This window comes from Phyllobates terribilis, unplaced genomic scaffold (genome assembly GCF_046119375.1).
Source record: "Phyllobates terribilis strain yellow unplaced genomic scaffold, ASM4611937v1 Scaffold_7__3_contigs__length_470593459, whole genome shotgun sequence".
Taxonomy (NCBI): domain Eukaryota; kingdom Metazoa; phylum Chordata; class Amphibia; order Anura; family Dendrobatidae; genus Phyllobates; species Phyllobates terribilis.
In genome coordinates, this window is record NW_027362767.1 from 46,306,205 (window position 1) to 46,331,128 (window position 24,924).

Below are 24,924 nucleotides of genomic sequence, written 5' to 3' on the forward strand. Positions count from 1 at the left end.
CAATATGACACCACAAAACAAAGGTTTTTTTTTTTTCAAGGTAGTGAACCATGAAAAAAATTAATTACATTTATTTCCAAAGTGAACAGATTCAGTTCAGTAAGTGCAAAAAAAAAACACAAACAACAAAATTGCTGTTTTTGTTTTGTTTGTCTGTTCCACCCAATCAAGAATGATTGTATTTGACTTTTCCTGCATTTTTTACCAGTTTTCCCCTCTGACGGTTCTACCTCTAATTTGCAGTCGACTCTAAGCTGGTGGGAGAAAAGTTCTATGAGCTCTACCACAGAGGATTCCTGCGCTTCATTCCTCTTTTAGCACTCTGAGACAAGCATGGATGAAATGATACAGTAATACCCGGCTGTGTAGATGTGAGTCCAGCTTTGGGGTGAGATAAAAGACTTGTTAGAAAGCTCAGCATTGTCTTTGGGTTTCCCTCTGCTTGTTTCCTCACTCTGCTTGTTTCCTCACTCTGCTCCTCACTACTCCTGTGCCCTCCACTTTGCATACAAGTATAATGGGCAGTGAGGTGGCAGACCATCTTGTTTCTTTCAGAGTGAATGATATGTTGAGGAGGCAGGGGAAGAAGTGGCTCATGAGTGGAGAAAGGATGAGATTTCTCTGTTAGGCTATAGTACAAAGATTCTTAGGCTCCGTTCAGATTTCCAGTTGTCACTTCTATGTAACAGATCACTTGTAAAACAAAGAACTGGGATCCATTACAAGCGGAGCAAAAATAGATGCATGCTTGTTAGGTTTGTAACGGATCCTTTTTTTTACTAACGGTGTCTCTGAGCGCCTCTTCTGTTACAGCTCGCCGTTTACAAGACCTCTGCTGCCTGTCAGTGAATGTTAACCTAAAAAACCTGTACAAATCTAATGTCCCTTTGTAGTGCTCTGTACTTTGCTACATACTCAATACTGACATATTTACCTGCACTGATACATTGTAACAAATGCTACTTACAGGAAAGAGAATTGTGCTATTGATGCATTTAAAGGGAAACTGTCAGCAGGTTTTTGCTATGTAATATGAGATAAGGGCTGAGATCCTGATTCCAGCTATGTGTCAATTATTAGGCTGTGTGCTGTTGTTTTCATACAGTGAAGGTTTTATCACCAGGAGATTATCACTGGTTGGACTACAGCGCACGTGAGCCTTGGTCTGACCACGCCCCCTCTTGTGATAAGCCACTCACTGTCCATAGACAAAATACCCAAAAGCTGTGGTGTGGTCGGGATCAGCTTTCTGAGCTCTGCTACATGCTACATCTAAAATTTCTGATTGTGTCAAAAGTGTAACACTCAGAAAACTAAGTGACACATCGCTGGAATCAGGGTCTCTGCCTCTACATCATGCTGCTTTCAGATGAGGTAGCAAAAACCTGCTGACAGATTCCTTATAAAGGACTATGGCACAAATCCTGCGCCTCTAGGACGCCCCCATCTATCGCTAGGGATGGAGTGCTATTCGCGCATCAGCTGCTCTTTCAGACAGATATGGATCCCGGCAGTGGGACTTGCGTCCATCACAAGTACGCAGCCCTGCCGCCTCGCAATGCTGACAAAGCAGCTGCAAATGAGCAATTTTTGGAAGTTCTATATAAGTGAATGGAACAAATGGCGCAGGTGAAAATAACCGTCCATTCCCATGAATGAGAGAACGTGGGCGAGTCCAAGAGGTGGGACCGGGATTTATCAGACATTTATTCTGTGCTTGTCTAGACTTTATAGAACTGTAACAAACCCTCAGCTGCGAGGACGTTTTCCATTCACTGACAGGAAGCAGAGATCTGGAAAGTGAATGGAAACAAAGTATATTCCAGTATTTAGTATAAATTGTGCAGACAGAACTCTGAAGGAAACTCTCTTTACCTGCACTGATACATTGTATCATTCTCCAGTCTATTCAGTGACAACAAGCAGAGATGTAGAAATCCTTGCGGAATTGATTCAGAAAACGTCACGAAACATTTTAGAACGTTCAATCAGAACCTTTATTGTAGGTGACCCCTGACCTCATGCCAGCTCTGATGTGTCCCCTTCCTTGGGGACACTTGACGTTTGAGTGCAGCCGGTGTGATCCCTCCTCTCGTACAGTTGGGGGTGTGAGAAAAGCACATTGCTCGGATCTCAGCTGCAAAAACACTGGAAACACCGAGGAATCATCAGCGATTAATCAGCGGAGCCGACTCTGCGCAACCCACTACATCCAAGGTAAAAAACCGCAAGATCTGCGGGAAATGGGCTGCATGCCATGTACTGATCTATTGCTTCACTATGTATAGATGTAGCAGAGCTGGAATTGTCATTTCACCTTTGCAGGAGCTGAAGTGCTGCCAGCATAGTCTGAATAAGGCAGAAGGTTCACAGCCTCTCCCTACTCTTCATTCTATTACCCTATACTGAACCAACTGACAAACTCAGCTCTGCTACATCCATTTTTTTTTTTTGTATTTGAAGATGGATTTAAAAACCTCCGAAATTAGATTTAAAGGTTGGAAAAGGAAATGTTAAGCATTTTCTTTGCGGATCCTATTTATCACAAACTCTCACATCGTCTTTTAACCCTTGGCAGAATAATCTCCCACTTGAGTGCTACATAGCAAAAGCTCCATGCAATGGTGGAGAGAAGTGTTAGATGCAGCAGAGCTGAGATTGTGGTTGTGGGCAGAGGACTAAATTACATTGTAGAGAATAATAGGTGGACGAATGACAAATCCAGCTCTGCTGCATCTGCACTACTGTTCCTGGTTTAATTGCTTATTAATATATTTTAATTTTGTGTTTCATATTTCCTTATTTTTAAAATCACTGCTTGCTGTTGGTGAATGAGACTTCTTTTTTTTTCTCATTACGATTGCAAAAACCTGATGTGTCTCACAGCTGAGGATTTGTTACAATTGCATCTATCATGTGCAGCCCTCTGTGAGTTAAATATCTGAGATCAACCACTCTTCTCTTTCCTTGTATTTGCCTGTTGAGTCTTCTGCATTATTCGGTTGCTTTGACCACTGATCCAACTATTTCCCCACATCTCCATCATTATCGGAGGGGCTACAGCCGCTCAGTCCGCCATGGATTAATTGTCATCAGTGGCAGCCGAGATTGATCTGACATGGCTCCAGTATGGATGAATACATGGTTAGTAGAGCTACGTCTTTGTGGTTTTACATGGGACTGCAGGTAAGCCTGATAAATCATGAAAGCACATAATAAAAAAAAAAACAGCTTTTCCAAAAGACTTAGAGGAGGGGGAAATGTAAGGAACTTCTAGCTACAAGACAATGTTTCCTGAACCTCCCTTATTTCCACCTATTGTCAACATATTACTGAAATAATATTAAGAAAAATCTGTCACTTTGTAAAACATTTACCTAATAGATGTCCTGAGTTACCTCCTGTATTATACTCCAGAGCTGCACTCACTATTCTGCTGGTGGTATCACTGTGTACATACATTACATTACTGATCCTGTACTGATCCTGAATTACATCCTGTATTATCCTCCAGAGCTGCACTCACTATTCTGCTGTTGCAGTCACTGTGCACATACATTACATTACTGATCCTGAGTTACATCCTGTATTATACTCCAGAGCTGCACTCACTATTCTGCTGGTGCAGTCACTGTGTACATACATTACATTACTGATCCTCAGTTACATCCTATATTATACTCCAGAGCTGCACTCACTATTCTGCTGGTGCAGTCACTGTGTACATACATTACTGATCCTGTACTGATCCTGAGGTACATCCTGTATTATCCTCCAGAGCTGCACTCACTATTCTGCTGGTGCAGTCACTGTATACATACATTACATTACTGATCCTGAGTTCCATCCTGTATTATACTCCAGAGCTGCACTCACTATTCTGCTGGTGCAGTCACTGTATACATACATTACATTACTGATCCTCAGTTACATCCTATATTATACTCCAGAGCTGCACTCACTATTCTGCTGGTGCAGTCACTGTGTACATACATTACATTATTGATCCTGTACTGATTCTGAGTTACATCCTGTATTATACTCCAGAGCTGCACTCACTATTCTGCTGGTGCAGTCACTGTGTACATACATTACATTACTGATCCTGTACTGATCCTGAGTTACATCCTGTATTATACTCCAGAGCTGCACTCACTATTCTGCTGGTGCAGTCACTGTGTACATACATTACTAATCCTGAGTTACATCCTGTATTATGCTCCAGAGCTGCGCTCACTATTCCGAATGCTCATCAGTGTATAGATTGGTATGTCAGGTGTGTGGTCTCCTTAAGTTTTGGCGTCTGGTTTACGTTGCGTCATCCACGCTCGGCGCTCAGGTTGATTCCCGGGAACAGACGCCCCATTGTCGTCTGACTGCTGCTGATGCAGCGTTGATGATCTCGCTGTTCCGTCGCCTCCTCCATTAGTGAGGAATTCCTTGGTGTAAATACAGCTCCATTACTGACTACAATCGCCCCATTTTCTTTTTTTTTTTTCATTTTGGCTGTAAAACAATTTTCCCTCAATTTGCAATAATTTTCCAGACAGTGTGATGTACACAGATGTAGCAGAGGTGAACTTGTCTCTTGGGTCATAATATAATATAAGAGCTTCTTCTCAGAATCCTTAAATGGCTGCAAAATTGTACCCATTATGGATAATGTACCCTTCATAACTATGTCAGGACCCTCCTGTGATTGGTTACATTAGGCAGATATCCAGCCATTAACATGATCCTCATAAAGTTTGTGCAACTTAATGCGTTAATGACAAATTCCCTGCAGGTTCTGACTACACAGAGCTGCTTGTAGTCTGTAACTATGGAGACACATAGGTCTGCATAGGAGCTGTATGCACAAAATGATATTTTTTTTTAATCAAAGCTTTTTGCAAAGTGGCTTCATTTTATGATTTATATGATGATGTAGTGCAAAATATAATGGTTGCAAAAGTATACATACCTTGTAATCTACATTCTAGAAAAATGGATAAAATGTGTCCTGATCCCCCACTATCCTCTTGCCCATCTTTATGCAGAACATTTTTGCGGCGTTCTCTTGGGTTGGTCGTGGTACGGGGCCAATAGTCACAGATGGTGTTATGTAAATGCAAGGAAATGAGATCAACTGTTTCTAAAATGTACCGATCCAAGCACAAGTATCGCCTCCATACTAATATTGTGGTGAGTGACAGATCTTGCAATATGAAGGGAGCGGGCTTCTGCGCTGCAGAGCTGTGTGTGATGTCAGCAAATACCGGGGGTTGCAATAAATAAGGGTTAGGTTTCGGAAGCGGAGATGGACACTTAATACCCAGCAGCCCCATAAATGTCATGTGTCATCAGTGCCTCATTCCCTACTGTCACCCTGCTGGCCGGGGTAGTCAGGACCTCAGCATCGCTCTTATCATCTACTACGTTACTTCTGGCCCCTGCCCAGATAATGAAGCCTGGGGGGATTTCTAGGATTATGTGGTAGTAGCTGGTTGTGTGTTTTATCTGGGCGGGTGCTGGGTGGCTCATCAGGATCAGGCATGTTAGTTTGTAATGCCCGATTCTTGGTTCCCACGGGAGACAATTCTACCTTTCCATCCATCCATCCATCCATCCATCACCGACCTTAGGTTGAATGGTGCCTTATGCAAAATTGCCCTTTAGTGCCCCCATGCCATTTTCCACTCTGTTTCCCCAGGATTCATGCTTGGGCAGGCGACAAGCTTTTACATTCTAAATAAATGGATTTCGGCTTCCTTCTTTTTCTGGTGTTTTTTCCATAACAGCATTTCTTAATCCTTCCTGCATGCCACAGTACAGCAAGATATTATGCTGCAGAAAAGTGTAATTCGGCACTTAACATGTTACAGGGCTTGTCTGCGTTAAAAGTTCAGTTCTAGCTTTGTGCTTTTGTTTGCACCTTTCTGTGGTGTGGTGTAACTTAAAGCGTACCTGTCAACAGGATTGTGCTTAGTAAACCACATACACTGTCAGGTGGGCGCCTTTACACTGATTAAAATGATACCTTTGTTGATGAAATCCGTCCTGTGGCTCTTTTATAATCTTTATTTTCATTTCTGACATAATGAGATGCTCGTGCTCTGGGGTGGGGCTTTGGGGAGGGGCTGTAACTGGTGCTCTCATTATGTAGTCCTATCTCTGGCCTCTGACAGGTCAGTGTGCTGTCAGTCACCTGCCTATTATTTTAAATATTGCCTGTGTAATTTTTCTGCCAATGTGAAATTTACATGTCTGAAAATGGCCGCTGGTGCCCGCGCATGCGCAGTAGCATCTTTTGGCTGCCGAGAGATGCTACTGCGCATGCGTGGGCACCAGCGGCCATTTTCAGACAAGTAAATTTCACATTTTCAGAAAAATTACACAGGCAGTATTTAAAATAGTAGGCAGGTGACTGAAAGCACACTGACCTGTCAGAGGCCAGAGATAGGACTACATAATGAGAGCACCATTAATTACTGTGATCTGAGCGGATCAGTCATCTCATTGCGATGCTCAGATCATAGTAATAACCGTGACCGCTCATCAGTTTTGGATACCAGCACTGCTGCAGAGACTTCATCCAGTGATGAGTTTATGTCACTAGACCAAATCACCACTGCAGCACTGCAATGACATGACAGCTCTGCTCAGTTCACAGCAATTACAGGTGAGCTGTGTATCTAATTCTATCATGTGTGACACTGTCTGCATATCTGTGTATATGATCTAATCATGTTGTTACTCGCTGCTGAACGGTGTAATTACTGTGATCTGAGTCCTGTAGTCGCATTGATATGACTGCTCCCCTCAGATCTCTGTAAAGACCAGTGAGCAGCGTGGTGCCGTCTAACACAGTTCTTAAATGTCAGCAGCTGTTTCCCTTAGAGTTTTAAAAATTGAAACTATAAAACTTTAACATTTTTTTATATTTTATACCTTTAAAAACATGAAACATTAATTCCTTACATCTTTTCAATTTGATTTTTTTTTTACACATTTCCTTTAAGCTCTCCATGATTTTCTACACCCACCCGATGGCTCTCTGTTCTGCCGTAGTTTTCAAACTGTATCCACATCCTGAGGACACGGTACAGTACACAGTGCTTCTAGACCAGGAGATTTGCCAATCCCTCCAGGAGTCTGGGGTTCTCCCCTAATTCTGGGAGATGGGAGACAAGACAGGTGTGATCTATCTGGGAAAGATATGCGATGGATAAGCAGATGTGTAGACACAGGGGTCAGTGGGTGCTCTCGTCCGCTGGCTTGAGACCGCATGGACCAGGGCTCATCTCACTGAATGCCCGCTCTCCTTTTCTGTGGGCATAATACTACTCAGACAACACAGGGTTGAGTGTAAAACAGTGTGACAATACTTTATTGAACCACCAACAGACAATAACATAAAGAACAGTTCCAGCCAATTTCCAAAAGGGTGCAAAATTACAGAGTCTCACCCTTCCGCTGACTCACTGGGATTAGAGCAACTTCGACTTCAGGGCTTCCAGGGCTGACTACTCCCACCAGTGGCATCCCACTTGTAGCGGGCACCCACAGAGAGGAGGTAACAACAAGCTTAGGAAGCTGACAGTCCATTGAGGCAGGTAGCCAGGTGACCGGAGGGTCACAACCTGGGTTCTCCGAACACCTCCATGGGGGCAGTTGACCAGTGGGTTCTATTCCTGGCTTTCCCGAATGTATCCATGGTGCCAGGAAATCGGTGAGTCACAACCTGGCTTCTCTGATCACCTCCATGGGGCCAGGTGACTGGTGGGTCCCAATCCTGGCTTCCCCAAATGTCTCCAGGGGTTCAGTGATGGTCAGTGGAGCAGATTTCCATTTTTCCAGCTATGGCCGTGGTCCTTAAGCTGGCATCCTGTAGAATGTCAAATCTGTGTCCCTCTTGATGGAGCCATGGTGTCCTGGCAGCTATCCTGTAGAGTGTTCCTGGCTGTGGTTTTGTAAAGTTCCAAATCTGCATGTTTCTTGGCCTTCAAGACATCATCCACAGGTCAGAGGGAAGGTGACAGGGGCTCATCTCTCATTGTTTGAGTATTTTAATCAATCTGCCTAGTTTGCCCTCCACTGTTTTGCAGGTCAGCAAACTACATGGACTTATACAATGGGTAATCAATATATTAGCAAACATTGATTGTTCAATGACCCTGTGTCCCTGTACTCTAAAGATAGCAGACAATAAGTTAAAACAAACATCAACCAGAGTTAATGCTTAGGCTCATATAACAATCGCCGCTGTCTCTTGATCCACTGAGGAAACAAACACATGAATTCAATAGTCAAAGTTCAGACAATAGAATATGTCTCTGGGCCAACTGAATTTACTTCTGGCATAATTAAGATTAAATGTTGTGTCGTCACAGCAGACATTATAATGATAGACCTCAGATTGACAGATATTATATCTCTTCTCTCTATATCTACGTAAGACCTTGTGCAGAGGTGGACATGCCACTGGTGCATCCGCACAGGGGTCCAGGAGGTAAGGGGGCCACTTCTACCTCTCTTTCTGACGAGCTCTTGGACTGCAGAGGGCCCACATATTCCTCCTGCTTCTGTACGTGTCCGCCCCTGTTTACATGTAATAGTTTTTTGCCATCACATTTCGACGTTCCGTAAAACATCCTGATCACATTTCCTTGGATAACATTTGTCGTCCGGCCCCGTCCTCGTAGTCATGAAGCGGTGATCACATCCTTTTTCCAGGCGGGCGGCGCAGGGGTGCGGCGCGGTAGGTCCATACATATTTGTCTCTCCGGTTTTGTGTGAAGCTTCTCTGGGGATTCACCTTTCATTGTTTAGATGGAAACTCCAGGACAGGAACAGTTCTAAAAGCTATGAATTGTTCCGCGAAGCTTCTGGCTCTGGGCCAATGTAAATGAAGTCTGACAACTGACACCTAATTGTTTTTATCATCTATTTTCCAGGATTCTGAAAGATGAAACAATGTTACAATAACATTTAAAATAGATGAACTTCAGCGTGCGCCTCGCCTGAGCCCTAGTTGGGGCATATTTGCCTGGAGAAGCTCTTTGTAGCCATCATCGTCGCGGTATATGTCGCCATACCATTTTTTCCCCTACTATACAGGAGACTGTGCTAGTCTATACATTAGTCCACAGTAAATGTATCCTCGTGGAATAGGGGCTTTTATCACATTGTGTCCTATGGACGACATATACCTCCAAAGAGCCGCTCAAACCCAGTGCTCATAGTGCCATAGTTTCCTGCAAATTGGTCCCACCCCCATTTCACTAAGCTGGGTCAGGACATAAACAAGCCTGTGCAGCCAGAAGAGGCAGTCTAATATATAGTAGTTAGAAGTGCTGAAAAGGGGGATTACCATTTTAAAAACTGGCAAAATAGTACAGATACACTATGCCCCTGGTGGGGTATCACATGATAATGCCTTCCATGATGCCCCATTTAGCTCTTTGCCAGTTTGTGTGGAGCCCTTGGTACCTGGCCCTCAGAAAGCCATGCTATCTTCATTGTTACTGTTCTCACTGGCGGTAAAGACAGTTGGGGCATATCTGCTACTGTATGGGGCATATCTGCTACTGTATGGGGCATATCTGCTACTGTGTGGAGCATATCTTCTACTGTATGGGGCATATCTTCTACTGTGTGGGGCATATCTTCTACTGTGTGGGGCACATATTCTTTTGTATGGGGCATATCATCTATTGTATGGGGCATATCATCTATTGTATGGGGCATATCATCTATTGTATGGGGCATATCTTCTACTGTATGGGCCATATCTGCTATTGTATGGGGCATATCTTATGCTGTATGAGCCATATCTTCTACTGTATGGAGCATATCTTCTACTGTATGGGGCATATCTGCTACTGTATGGGGCATATCTGCTACTGTATGGGGCATATCTTCTATTGTATGGGGCATATCCTCTACTGTATGGGGTATATCCTCTACTGTATGGGGCATATATTGTACTGTATGGGGCATATTTGCTACTGTATGGGGCATATCTTGTACTGGTTGGAGCATAGTGTACATGATTCAGCATCATGTTAGAATGTGTGTATATATATATATATATATATATATATATATATAGGTACGTAGGGCATGGTATTCGAGATATGTGATATTGGATATGTGACACAATGCATGGCGGTATTTGAGATAATTTCTGGAACTGTAGGTTGTATATGTACAAAAGAGATGAGCTAATTTATATACCGTGTGTGTGTGTGTGTGTGTGTATATATATATATATATATATACAATATCGATTCACCTGTTCAAATCCCTTATCTGTTTTTCCATTATGTGTATACTTGTAGAATAAAATAAACTAAAAAAAATTTGATTTCTTTCTAGTAACAGCTGAACACTTGCCCGGTGCTTGAGTCTGCTATAGCAGTTTTTACCTATGTAACATTATTGGGCTGAGCTGCAATACCAGACACAGTCTATTAAGAGGGATGGCGCTGTTCCTGTAAAAAAATTAAAACCACAACTCTTTCACATTTCACACAAGGCTATTAATGTGTAGCTTCTTATAGATAGATCACTTTTTAATTGCTCCATTGAGACACAGACAATCTCCGGTGGTCACCCGGCTCCATCCTCTCCAGGGACTCCCATCGTTTTTGCATTAGATTTTGCTCTGATTAACAGCCACAATCTCACAAATACGCAGATTAGTGACAACGAAAGTAATTTTTTATTCTGCCATATTAGGAAGTGGAGAGCGACCATCGGGCACAATGGCGTTGGCTCCATTCTTCTTATGATGTCATCAATAGTAAGACTGAAGTAAAAAAGGGGATAGATCACATCTCAGGGAGGGTGAAGATGTGACCTAAGGAACAGTTAAAGGAGTTAGAAAAACATATCTGACTTTTTTTTTTAGCAAAACTGCGCCACCACCATTCACAGGTTGTGTCTGGTACAGCAGCTAAGATCTATTAAAGTGAAGCTGCTCTACTCCCCACAACCAGTGAGCAGGTACTAAATGAATCCACCTCCTGTACTTTTCGCCTGTGGAGTTTACAGTATCTTCCACAGAGTTATTGGGCAGCCCCTCCTGGTGTTCAGGGTGTCCAGATGATGGTGGTGGTTCTCCACTACTTCTGGCATCTTCTGTCAAGAAGTAGTCACCAATGACTGGATAAGCATAAATTCCTTTACCACCGCAGCAAACATGGAAATGCATAGTTCAGCATGGGAGCTGCGTACACAAAACTGTAGTAGGCAGTTTTGAATCCAATCTTGTGCTCTGGTTTGGACTTTGACTATATATAATTCCTCAGTATTGGACACAGTTATTCTAATTTATTTAGAGGTAAAGTTTGGATTAAAGCTCTTGTAATGTAATCTCCCCGGATTAACGATGGAGCAGCCGTTGGCAGTAGAAGAGAAGGAATACACGACGGGATGACATGTTCAGTCCAACAAAGGAGGAGAAGCCTGGCCAAAGTCCAGATTATGGTAAAAATGTGCAAATAGACCCGTGAGCTGCCGACCAGACAGGTTTATGCATACATTATCCATCTCATTAGGGGAATTTCTCATCCATTGACCTACGAAGAAAATCACATCGAGCCAAACTACCGACATCTCAGCATTGATGTCCCAATTGTGCACATATAATGCATCGCTGTACATACATCATGCAACACTCATGTCCAGGGTGAGGATAGGACCCTGAGCTGTGGCCAAATCGGGACATGACACCTACAAGGTGTTTGATGCCACCATAATAATGCCAGCTAGCCCCTAAACCCCCTTTTACAGTATATGGTCCCTTTAAAATTGTTACCCATACACAGGTGCCAGCCGCAGATAGTCACAGTGCTGCCAAGTCAGTGTGGCAAGTCACATGTGCCCATATCAACATCATTTAGGAACTATGCCCAGTACACCAGTATCTGCCACCATGCCCCTATACCAGTATCCACCTGCCACCATGCCCCTATACCAGTATCTGCCACCATGCCCCTATACCAGTATCCGCCAGCCATCATACCCCTATACCAGTATCTGCCAGCCACCGTGCTCCTATACCAGTATCTGCCAGCCACCGTGCTCCTATACCAGTATCTGCCAGCCACCGTGCTCCTATACCAGTATCCGCCAGCCATCATACCCCTATACCAGTATCTGCCAGCCACCGTGCTCCTATACCAGTATCTGCCAGCCACCGTGCTCCTATACCAGTATCTGCCAGCCACCGTGCTCCTATACCAGTGTCTGCCAGCCACCGTGCTCCTATACCTGTATCCACCAGCCATCATGCCCCTACACAAGTAGCCATTAAGAATGAAAAAAATGCATGAAGACTGCACTTCACATATTTACTGACATACCTTCTTCATTATTTCATAAATCCATCAGATAACAATGATGCAATAACAAATACACAGTGGTATGAAAAAGTGTTTGCCCCCCTCCCTGATTTTCTTTCTTTTGCATGTTTGTCACACTTAAATGTTTCAGATCACAAAGCAAATGTAAATATTAGACAAAGATAACATAAGTAACCACAAAATGCAGTTTTTAAATGAAGATCTTTATTGTTAAGGGAAAAAGAAATCCAAACCTACAGGGCCCTGTGTAAAAAAGTGATTGCCCCCTAAACCTAATAACTAGTTGGACCCCCCTTAGAAGCAACAACTGCAAACAAGCATTTGCGATAACTGGCAATGAGTCTTTACAACTTTCTGGAGGAATTTTGGCTGCTCATCTTTGCAAAATTGTGGTAATTCAGCCACATTGGAGTGTTTCCGAGCATGAACCGCCTTTTTAAGGCCATACCACAGCATCTCAATCAGATTAAGATCAGGACTTTGACTAGGCCACTCCAAAGTCTTAATTTTGCTTTTTCTTAAGCCATTCACAGGTAGACTTGCTGGTGTGTTTTGGATCATTGTCCTGCTGCATAACCCAAGTGTGCTTCAGCTTGAGGTCACGAACAGATGGCCGGACATTCTCCTTCAGGATTTTTTGGTAGACAGCAGAATTCATGGTTCCATTTACAGCAAGTCTTCCAGGCCCTGAAGCAGCAAAGCAGACCCAGATCATCACACTACCACCACCATATTTTATTGTTGGTATGATGTTCTTTTTCTGAAATGGTGTGTTACTTCTATGCCAGATGTAATGGGACATGCACCTTCCAAAAAGTTAAACTTTTGTCTTGTTAGCCCACTGAGTATTCTCCCAAAAGTCTTGGTGATCATCAAGATGTTTTCTGGCAAAACTGAGACGAGCCTTTATGTTCTTTTTCCTCAGCAGTGGTTTTCATCTTGGAACTCTGCCATGCATGTCACATTTGTCCAGTCTCTTTCTTATGGTGGAGTCATGAACACTGACCTTAACTGAGGCATGTGAGGCCTGCAGTTCTTTGGATGTTGTTGTGGGGTCTTTTGTGATCTCTTGGATGAGTCATCGTTGCGCTCTTGGGGCAATCTTGGTCGGCCGGCCGCTCCTGGGAAGGTTCACCACTGTTCCATGTTTTCGCCATTTTTAGATAATGGCTCTCACTGTGGTTCGCAGGAGTCCCAAAGCTTTAGAAATGGCTTTATAACCTTTTTCAGACTGATAGAGCTTTATTACTTTGTTTTTCATTTGTTCCTGAATTTCCTTTGGATCGCAGCATGATGTCTAGCTTTTGAGGATCTTTTGGTCTACTTCATTTTGCCAGGCAGGTCCTATTTAAGTGATTTCTTGACCGCGACCAATCAGCAGAGCGGTGTTTAAATTTGGCGCCAATATCGCTGATTGGTCGCGGCGGCGCTGCCTGTGCGGGTACTTCCGCTGCGAGTGACGCGCCCCTGGGCCTGCTGGGTCGCGCAGCGTCTCGCGCACGGGGGATTACCCGGAACCGGATCAGATGAGGGTTGTAGTCTCCGAGTGGCGGGGACCCGGTCCGTGCCCAGGGAGTCAAACTCAGTGTGTGGCAGTCTTGATAGATGTTATTTGAGTGTCGACTACGCCACCCGTTGACTTGCAGCTATGGAGCTGCCGCTGCAGGGCAGACCGCTGAGGCCGGTGTAGAATTGTGCAGCGTGATAGTATAACCCCCAACGGGAGGGGTATGGCCTCAGGGCAGCCGACGTGGAAGATGGGGGTAGCAGGAACCACTCAGAGACGGTGCGGTGTAATTCAGGGTCTTTACTGGTAACAACGATAGACCCTCCCGGAGTACTTGCTAGCGAACGGGGCCTGGTCAGTCCTTGAGCAGATGGGATCTCCCCTGGCCAGGCGGAGTTGTAGGCCTCCCAAACTGACTGTACTCTTCTGGCTACCTTGCTAGAAGCGGATATAAGTAGCCCACGTCCCTGAGTGTACCGTGTGGTGCTCACCCGTATGGCCGGTGACTCGGGGCCTTCTAATGGCTTCCGCTCACGATGGCGGTGCTGGTCCCACGCGTGTGACCGTGCCTTCGGGTTTCTGGGCCTGAGGACCTGAAATCCCCTGCCGGTCGGCTTCTGCTGCTGGGTAAGAGTTAGTCCCCACAGCCTCGGACGCCGGGTCCGGTAAGAAAGCTTCTCAGTCAGGGCGAGCTCTGCAGCTGCCAGCCCCTGACTCGTAGTAGTATTGCTCCCACTGAGCTCCTGCTGTTTCTTCCTATGACTGTTTCTTGTCTCTACTCTCCTTGACTCCTAACCCTGCCTCAGCCCCGGGTTTATATAGGGGAAGTTCTTCCCCTCCCAAGACTGGGCAGGAGGTGTGGCATGCACAGGATCCCTGACCAAAGGACCTCCCACCTGCTCTCAGACATAACATCTCTATCACTGTGGCAACCAGACCCCTGGGGTGTCACACGAGCAGCCGGGAGATGACCGGCTGCTCGCAGCAGAAGTATCCCGACCGGCTGCGCCGCTTCCCGGTCCTCTCTTCACACTTGCCGTCGGGAAATAAGCGGCCGTAGTGACAGTAGCCGCATGGAGGGCAGGGGCGCCGCCAGTCGGGGTCCTTCTGCTGCTAGCAGCGGGGAGATGACCGGCTAGCTGACCTCCGTGCGGCAGATGAGTCGCTAACGGCCGCCATCTTTTTGGCCGCGGCCGGACCAATCAGCGACGCGGGATTTCCTGGACAGAAGGACAGACAGACGGGATAAGACGATTATATATATTAGATTATTTATAAAGACTCGACCACTTTCTTGTTCAAACAGCAGCCCGCTTATGGCTTGTGTCTGATATCCTGGCTTACTATAGCAGGTGGGGCGCAGTACCACCCACAACCTGGGAACAAATGTGGTGCTGTTTTTGAAGAAAAAAACAACATGTTTTTCCAATCCTGGACCCCTCCCTTCAGATTCTCCTTTTAACAGTAGACAGTAGCAGCAATTAAATTGAACGTCAACCAGTATAATTAATGACCATGGGACCTGAGCAGGGAGAGAGCAGGCTGTGCCCGGTCTGTGGACGCGTTTCACAATGGATGGACCTCCCATGCATGACTGTAACAATCTTATCCTAATGGTAGGATTATCATTCCTCATCCTTAGGTCAATACACTTTCTGCATTTCCATTCCCACCATACCATGGTGGGCACCAGTCTCTGTAGGATTTCCAGAGCTGCCTCGACCTGCTTAACTTAAATTAAAATTTACACACCACTAAACTTTGGTTAATGAGGCTGAGCAGCAGAGCATCATGGGAATGTTTAACTTTCTCCCACACAACTCCACATTCATCTTCTGTATTTACAGCAAAGGCCTGGAGATGTTGGGATCCTAGTGCTTTGGCTTCGACGTTCAGCATTCATGGTTGTGTTGGGTGGGTCTCCGTCACTTGTGAGTGGGGTAGGTAAAGTGACAGCTGATGTATATATAAAGACCTGTGAGATCTGGGTGAATATGTATGCCCTCTCTCCCAAATTCCTTACTCGTTCAGTTTTTAGGGAGATGAATACGCCAAATATTTGGAATCCAGACCCTTGGCCATGGATCTTGAGTGTAGAAACCCTTCCGATCACTGTATCCTTGTTGGGTTACGGTTGGCCAATGTATGTGGTGGATGGTAGTGTTGAGCCAACTCAGATGGTCCAGTGACTCTGTAGAGGTTCAGGGCTTGGAGCTGAACTGTTGACCGTTTACCAGTACTGGGCATTTTGGTGAACCTTTAGACACTTGGTCAAGAGTTGAGCTATGACTGAGGTTACAAATAGCCGATCATCCTGTACTGGAAGTGGAAAGTTCAGAATCCTTTATGGTGGTTATCACGTACACACTTCTCAGCACATGACGTGGAGTGCGAATGCAGGGGTTAATTTATCTCCTCTTACTCAAGACTGGTCACAACCTATAAAGTGAGCATAAATCACACCCTGTCACATTCAGCACACCTCGATTTCTTACGCTGCCACCACTCATCAAACACATGGGGTGACGAGTCCCCGAAATCTATGTTACTGTCAGACAATCAAAAAGGTCACACACTCTCTTAAAGGCTATAGGTTCTTTTAGAGCGAACAAGGATCAACATATTAAAGGTTTTAAGCTTTAATATAAAAATATACGGTGCTTACATTAAATATATAAAAAGGAAAAATAAAACGACATACAAATATACAAAACAGTTATGAACTTAAAAGGGAGAAATAACCGATACCTAAATGTTTCCGTCTGCAGTTATCCTGTTTTCCTGAGGGAAGGGGAGTGAATCATGGAGCACATCAGCCTTCCAAACACTTCTTTGTGTCACCCAGCTTTTTATAGTGTTGAACACAGACTCCTATTTCCAGGATGACCTGGATTGGTCTATTTAAACAATGCTGTCTGTAAATGGCCAATGAGCCAAGTTGTGGCATTTCAAATATCCTGTGTCTCCCTATACAGACAATAGGAAATGTATTATGCCTACTTCAGACATTTGCTAACCCCTTTGAAGCTCATGGTCTAGGAGCTAAGGTGCCCAATTTGACACCTGCAGCAAAAGCCCCTTTCTACTTTCAATACACACCCTTTTGTCAACTAAATGTAACTTAACTGCTGTTATGATTTCCCTTATTGATTATATATGTTCCTTCACAGTGGTCTCCAATTTGTGTCTGTCTCTGGAATTTGATGACATTTCATGATCAGATACCTGCACAGTAATAGTGGCACCAGCATTTCTCCATGATGTAAGAGCACATGCATACTGATTTGCAGCAGAAGACACCAGTGGTTGAATGTTGGCAGAATACCCAATGACTCTATTTTGTTCTAATTCTTTCCACCTAATGTCCATGGTCCTTTTTGGATTTCTCCCAATGCTCATATCATAAATGCACTTTAATCTTGCATTCTTGGCTTTGTACCGATGACCATATTGGTCAAAACAATTAAAAAAAATGTCTTTGTGTTTCCAACAGGAATCCAAGTGTACCGAACCCAAGATGATGACCGAACAACCTAACGTGACCATGTTGGCTAATACCAAGGCACTTCCAGAAAATAATTGCATAGATATGGCAAAATTTGAGTGGCTCTTCACCTACCAACCCATCTACATGTGGTTCATCTTCATCCTGGGCTTCATAGAAAACTTGTTTGCCATTTTGGTCTTTATCCTTCATAAGAGTCGCTGCACAGTGGCGGAGATCTACTTGGGTAATATGGCTGCTGCCGATCTGATTTTTGTCAGTGGCTTACCCTTCTGGGCTATATATATCTCCAATAGATTCTACTGGCCATTTGGAAGTTTCATGTGTGTGGCCGTCAATGGCTTGATTCAACTCAACCTCTATAGCAGCATCTACTTCTTGATGATGGTCAGTATCGACCGATATCTGGCTCTGGTGAAGACTATGTCTGTTGGTCGGATGAGAAGACCATGGTGGGCCAAGGTGAACTGTGCCATCATCTGGATGTTTGCATTTGTGTTAAGCTTGCCCTCTGTGGTCTACCGAAGAGTGCAGTTCTACGAACCCCTTAATACCACGGCCTGTTTAACAGTACCACCATTTGAAAGCTGGGAAATTGTCACAAACATGATTCTGAATGTCCTCGGTTTCTTGGTGCCACTGTTCGTCATTGCTTTCTGTACATTTCAAATTATTTGTGTTTTGAGGAACAACGCAATGCAACAGTTCAAGGAAGTCAACAAAGAAAAAAAGGCCACTTGGTTGGTGTTGTCCGTGCTTTTAGTTTTCGTAGTGTGCTGGCTGCCCTTCCAGATTTCCGCATTTATTAACACATTGGAACGTTTCAATGTGTTTTCCTCGTGTGAAGTGGAATCGGCAAATCATATTTTTAACCAAATCTCTACGTACATCGGCTTCAGTAACAGCTGCATCAATCCGATCATGTACATCATGGTTGGTAATCACTTTAGACAAAAAGCTGTAGAGGTCTACAGAACGCTTCTACGTAGAGGAACCAACAGAAGAAAGTCATCATTCGGGTTAGATGACACCAATTCAACACAGATTTCATACTCCATTAATAAGAAGAAATCACTTGGTTGAATCTACAATTGCAGCTTTTTGGCTCTAATATTTGTTTTTTTAAGCCTGGGCATAAAGGATTGGTATTTATTTGAGGACTATAAAAGGATGTAGTAGAATCTTATAGGGTATGTAGATAAATTTAAAAACACTATCAAAACTTTTACAGGAGGACAAATTCAGATCAAAGATCCACAAGTCCTCATCACCCTGCCAGTCTGGTCTAGAACCAACGAGACCTTCAAAGAGGGAACATCGCCCAGTGGTCCACAGCTCTAACACAGATTTAGTTTCTTACTGTTCTTCATAATCAATGTCAGCTAAATCCATCCGGTACCATTTATAAAGATGTCGTGGGTTGGTATTCCTGAGGCCCCCTTGATTTAGTGGAACCCAGCCCTAAGTCCAGGGCTGGCTCCAGGTTTTTGTAGGCCCTGGGCGAGAGTCTCAGTGGGCCCCTTTAACACATACCACGACTCATGATGCACAGATACCGCAGAGAAATATATATACTGGCCCCCATAAAATGCTCCATACAGGATACTGGCCCCCATATAATGCTCCATAAAGGATACTGGCCCCCATATAACTCTCCTTACAGAATACTGGCCCCCATATAACGCTCCATGCAGGCTGTGCCCCCACATAATGCTCCATGCAGGCTGTTACCCCCACATAATGCCTCATGCAGGCTGTTCCCTCCACGTAATGCCCCACGCAGGCTGTTTCCCCCTTATAATGCCCCATGTAGGCTGTTCCCCCCATATAATGCCCCATGCAGGATGTCACCCCTCCCTTATGATGCCCCATGCAGGATGTCACCCCCCTTATAACACCCCATGCATTCTCACCCCCCTTATAATGCCCCATGCATTATGTCACCCCCCTTATAATGCCCCATGCAGGATGTCACCCCCCCTTTTAATGCCCCATGCAGGATGTCACACACCCCCCTCCCTTATAATGTCCCAAGCAGGATGTCACACCCCCCTCCCTTATAATGCCCCATGCAGGATGTCACACCCCCTCCCTTATAATGCCCCATGCAGGATGTCACACACCCCCTCCCTTATAATGTCCCATGCAGGATATCACACCCCCCTCCCTTATAACGCCCCATGCAGGATGTCACACCCCCCTCCCTTATAACGCCCCATGCAGGATGTCACACACCCCCCCTCCATTATAATGCCCCATGCAGGATGTCACCCCCTCCCATATAATGCCCCATGCCTCCATACATAAAAAAAAATAAATCAAATACTCACCTCACTTCTTCTCATTTGCCGGCGTCTTCCCGCTCTGCGACGGCTCAGGAGAGAGCACGGTGGAAAGACGTCACAGCGCCCTCTGATCTGAGACGTCACAGTGCAGCAGCCGTGGAAGAGACCGGAGCACGGGGAGAGGTAAGTGTTGTGCCGGCTGCCGGGGCCCTGAGCAAGCGGGGGGAGAGGGCACAGCACCGCTCTCCTCCGCTCATGGGTCCCATAGCGCGGCGGGGTGACCGATGGTGAGTGGGCCCCCCCGCCTGCTCAGGGCCCCGGCACTTGCCCGGGTGCGCCGGGTTCTGACGCCGGCCCTGCCTCTACAAAATCCCATTGTCTTCAGAAATTCTCTGTGATTTTGCGCTGGTGGCTTTCTACTCGAGGCTTAAACCCAAAAGGAGATCTTTACGTCTCATCAAAGTATGCTTTATGGACAGCCACCGCTCCTTTATTTTGGGAACCTGAAGCAAAGGTGCGCATACCTTGGAGGCAAAAGCAATGAGGCCCCTAAAGAGAAGTTTCCCAATGCTAGTTAACCTCAACCATTTGCTAATCAATGGCAGAAAACAGTCAAGGCCCTCCGACTTCAGAAGAAGACCCGATTGTTAGCAATAATGGGGAGAATAAGATGTAGAAAGGAGATAGATGGAAATCAAACATCAGGACGTTGCCTCCTTAGTGGCAAAACCTATCACCATAACGGGCAAATTATGATTTTGTCTAAGAGCCCATCACTTCATTATATTTACGCAGTTCCATCTCATAAACCTCAATGTTGGCATCTTCTGACATCAGAGGGATGGACTTTGGTGTACTAGACCTTTGATGATATGTGTTCGTTACCAATGTTTCTGCATCTGTTGTATATTTTTGTGTACCGGGGCATCTACAAAAATGCTTAATTTTTTATACATATATGAAAAAAATAATTGAGATGTATTTTGCTGGAATGGAAAAGCAGAGAAGGCTTGACTCTCGCTGAATCCAGACAGTCCTGTTCAGTCCTGATCTTGGGCTACCAGGCGTGGAGACCTTTTTGAAAAGGTGGGCTTTGATCATTAAATGGCTTCCAGTCTGCAAAACAACAGGACTTGCCAAAACCCAAGGATGCTGCCATTATCCTCATGATCACCACCAACAACTCATATGGACTGTGATTGATTTGATCTGCTGGACTTGGAGCATTTTAGGAGAGGAAACCTGAATAATTAGACTTGAACAAAACAATTTAGTAGTCAGTGACAGATTGACAGAGCCCCGTTACCCTCCTCCTTCTTGATGGCAACCTGGGCGCCTCTTCTGATTAGTAGACCGGGCATGATGCTCACAAGATAACAAGGCACTGGTGATGCCACCAGGTAGGGGGAAGTGCGTAGGGCTCTGGTCCAGCAACAACTGGCCACCGACGTGGCCGCTGAACCAAGGTCCTGCAAATCTTTGTGTTCAACTCTGCGAATTATGTCTACACAGTGGCTGGGAGATCCAAGATTTATTTTTTTGTACAGTGATGTATTTTTTTTTTAGCCGTGTGTATGAAGATAAAGGTGTGGTTTCCACCAGTTTTGGTCGACCATACACTGTGTCTGCGTGAATGTTCTTCTTGTGCCAAGCATATTAATTGAGCCTGCTATTGACCTGAACATATTAGGCCCTGCCATAGGAAAAATTCTAAAAAAACATGTCAGCTTTCTGCCGGAAACAGCGCCACTCTTCTGTACGATATTGCAGCTCAGTCCTATTCACTTGGAATAAGAATGAGCTTTCAATACCACATTCAGCTTATGGACCAGACAGGCACCATTTTTGAAAGAAAGCATCTATCATGCAATCTCTTCAAGGGGGTTTCAAGATTTAGAAAAATTCTCTTTTTTTTCTTCCCAAAACAGCGCCACACCAGTTCACTGGCTGTGTGTGTTATAGTAAGTCAGACTCATTCGGGGCTTAGCTGCAATACCCCACATATTGGGCCTCATTTATCCAAGCTGTCTAATAGAACGGAGGTGAACCACCTTCTCTATGATCTCACACCTGACCTTTAAAGGGGATTTTTCACCCAAGAAGTAAAGTTAGCCATATATTAGTAAACCAGAAGTAGAAGTAGTAACCAAAGTTTGGCGCTCTTCATCCTTCCACTTACACAGATATAGGCTACTATCTGTTTTGTCGGCCATTTTTGCAAAATTAAAACCAGGAAGACCAGTTTTCCACTTTAAATGAGCTTCTCAGAAATTATGGTCTGTCGTTCTGCCAGCTAGGACAATTTACCGAGAAGTTGATGACCACTTGTGGCAGCTCTTCCTGTTGGCACATTGCAAATATGGCTGCCACAACCCAACAGAAAATGGACACCATGTCTGGAAACAAAAGAGACACCAAGACCAAACTTTGGCTGCTGCTTTAATTTCTGATTTACTAGGATTTTAATTAATTTAACTTTGTAGCTGAAAATCCCCTTTAAGTGGCGTCTCAAGATCTCATTATGTCTATGTTGATCTTTAATATAAACACTTATTTTTAAATTTTTTTTTTACTTTAATAATTTTTATGGGGCGTCCATCTTTGTTATATCCATCAGGAATGCTGTTGGGTACAGAGTTCTTGCCCTTTATTGGCTGCCAAGATGATTTTAATGTTTCCGAATGAAGAATAAAGTGTATATATGACTTCCTATAAAAGTTTCAGTTGCATTTTATGGAAATATGACTTTAATTTTTGTTTAAAAAAAAAATGGATAAGGGTCCGCACTCAAAGGAGTTATTGATGGTTCGTGCTCAAAAGGGAAAAAGTCGATATATAAAGAAATAAACCTCTGCACAGAACGAAGAAAAATTGAATCAATTTGCTCAAAATTTCATATTTAAATCGAGAAGTTCCATCACCAACAGACGATAAACAATGAAGAACAGATATAATTGCTCAACGTTTCGGCTGGAGTGTCTTCATCAAGATTATCTGAATGCATGGAAATATAAGGATAAACACATGGTCAAAAGAAAGAGAAAAAAGTAATAATAACATATAAAGAACTACATTAGATTTGTAGTAATCCAACGTATATAACAAAGTATTCAAACATTAAGTTGGTAGGACGCGTCTCCTGTATTTCACTTTTAAAGGTCTGATGATATTCTGTCCACTAGATAAAGCAATAGTATCATAGATATATCCAATCTACAAAGATAAAGAGTATGAATTTGCAAAACATATTTATAATGAATCCCGATATATCTATAGAGGATATATAAAAAATAATAAATACACACCAATCAGATCATGTGTAATCCCCAATCATATATATATTTGCCGAAAATCAAGTAGGAAAATAATATCAAGACCAACAAGGTCCTCCTGATGTCAATAAACTTATATGGAGGAGGTAAGTAAAGGACAGGGGAATAAAACAACATCACATAACAATAGCAAAGAGAAAAAAGTGTAAAATGAGTGGTAAAAATAAAAATACATGAAAAATAAAAAAATATTAAAAATAAAGATAAAAAATGGAAGAAATGAGAAGTAGTAAAAAAATAAAAGAGAATAACGTCAAGAATAAGGACTCGATCACAGGTGAGATGAATCTTATTGTTTATAATATTTCCTCCTATAATCTTTCTCCCATGGAACTATTGCAGAAAGGACTCTCATTATGTCCCATACCAATATTTGACAAGTTCACATTGGACCAGGAAGTTAATTGATTTTACAGAAAACGAAGACTTAAAGTTCATTTTGGTGAGAGAGATTCTGATGACTCAAGGAATATCTTCTCGGTGATCCGCACACTGGATGCAGAACCTACAACTTTTAGACTTGGCCAGTTTGATCTAAGAATACCCAGTAATTGTAACCACCCTAAGAATTATCATCGGGTTGAAACATTTATAGAACTTGTTCATAGGGAGATTCAAGAGAAGTTGGGTCAGATTAATGAAGGTACTTGGCATGTTCAACACCATTGTAGTAGGGCAGAACAGAGGGCATTAAAAGATCTTCAAAATACAGTAATAAGTCTATAATTATTAAGCCTGCTGATAAAGGAGGGGCGGTGGTGTTGATGGATAGGAACTACTACATTGATGAAATTCATTCATCACAATTAGAGGATACATTGACTTATTGTCACGCAAAGTGTGGGAAAGACTAAGTGCCACACAAAGGGAAGAGGGGAAGGGAGACACTAGGGAAAGGGGGAGTGGAGACCTCCTAGGCTGATCTGATATCACCCTGTCTCCCCTATCGCCCCTATATTGGTTCCTCACCAATCGCTGCACAGGAACTTAAGCCCTGCATTTCCCTAGAGCTTGGCCCTGGATAGGGAAGAGGATGGGGATGAGCACTAGTCAGTCCCCACTAACAACTAAAGACAACAAGGGAGACAAACACGGGGGAAAGTAACTTAGCTTGAGCCAACTTTAGAGAGATAACTCCAAACGTCCTCCTAGCACCAAAGAGGAAGTAAGCAGACTGCAATAGCTCCAAGCCTCCACAAGGGAACATGTGAATATCACCGGCACCTCCCTGTAGCAAACAGAAAGTATTTAAACACCCAGGTCTGGGTGTCAATTAGCAGGAGGGAGGTAGCCGCTGGGTCCTAGAGTGAGACAGATTTAACAAGGTGTCTGTAATGCCAAATGAAGAGATCTTCTGCAACCAACTGCAGGGCGACTGTCACATCTGACACACCCGTGTCACTTATACACCTATCCCGAGAGATCTCACTGGACAGATATCATGAGACATTAAGATCTTGGTAGAAGATATAAAGTTATAGAGAATATACCATTGAATAGACGGGGTGGGAATCGGATCCAGAACCTTAAAGAAAGAGAATCTTTCTGGATCTATACATTGCAGACACTGGAGCCACGTGGTCTGAACAGAGAGTATGAGATGTTTTATAAGTGATATACATTCATCGAATCTGTCTTTTACTTGCATCTTTAACAAATGCCGATATAACTAGACTTTGAGGTGTATACTCTGTGATCCTTCTACTGTCATTACTGACACACATTTTCCTCCCTTCCTCTCCCTTCTCCAATGTTTTCCTTTTTTTTCTCTTTTTTCCTTCCTTTATTCCCTGGTTTTCCTTCCCTGTCCCTTCTTTTCTTCTCCCTTTCCCCAGTCTCCCTTTTTTCCCTTTCTTATCTTCCTTTTATTCCTTGTTGTGTCTCGTTTTCATTTTTTATTTTATATTTTTTTTATTTTTCCTTTTTTTTTTTCTATTTTTTTCCT

General features: G+C 43.8%; 1 protein-coding gene across 1 annotated transcript; it reads left to right on the forward strand.

The window, feature by feature from the left end:
* Positions 1-1,727: 1,727 nt before the first annotated feature.
* LOC141153574 (B2 bradykinin receptor-like) lies at positions 1,728-24,157 on the forward strand. The gene is made up of 2 exons (XM_073638519.1): positions 1,728-2,217; positions 17,351-24,157. The coding sequence occupies exon 2, from the start codon at positions 17,375-17,377 to the stop codon at positions 18,443-18,445; it is 1,071 nt and encodes a 356-aa protein (XP_073494620.1). The 5' UTR covers positions 1,728-2,217; positions 17,351-17,374; the 3' UTR covers positions 18,446-24,157.
* The last annotated feature ends 767 nt before the right edge of the window (positions 24,158-24,924 follow it).

Coding starts and splice junctions, on each gene's coding strand:
- LOC141153574 (XM_073638519.1), top strand. CDS start 17,375: ATGATGACCGAACAACCTAACGTGACCATGTTGGCTAATACCAAGGCA.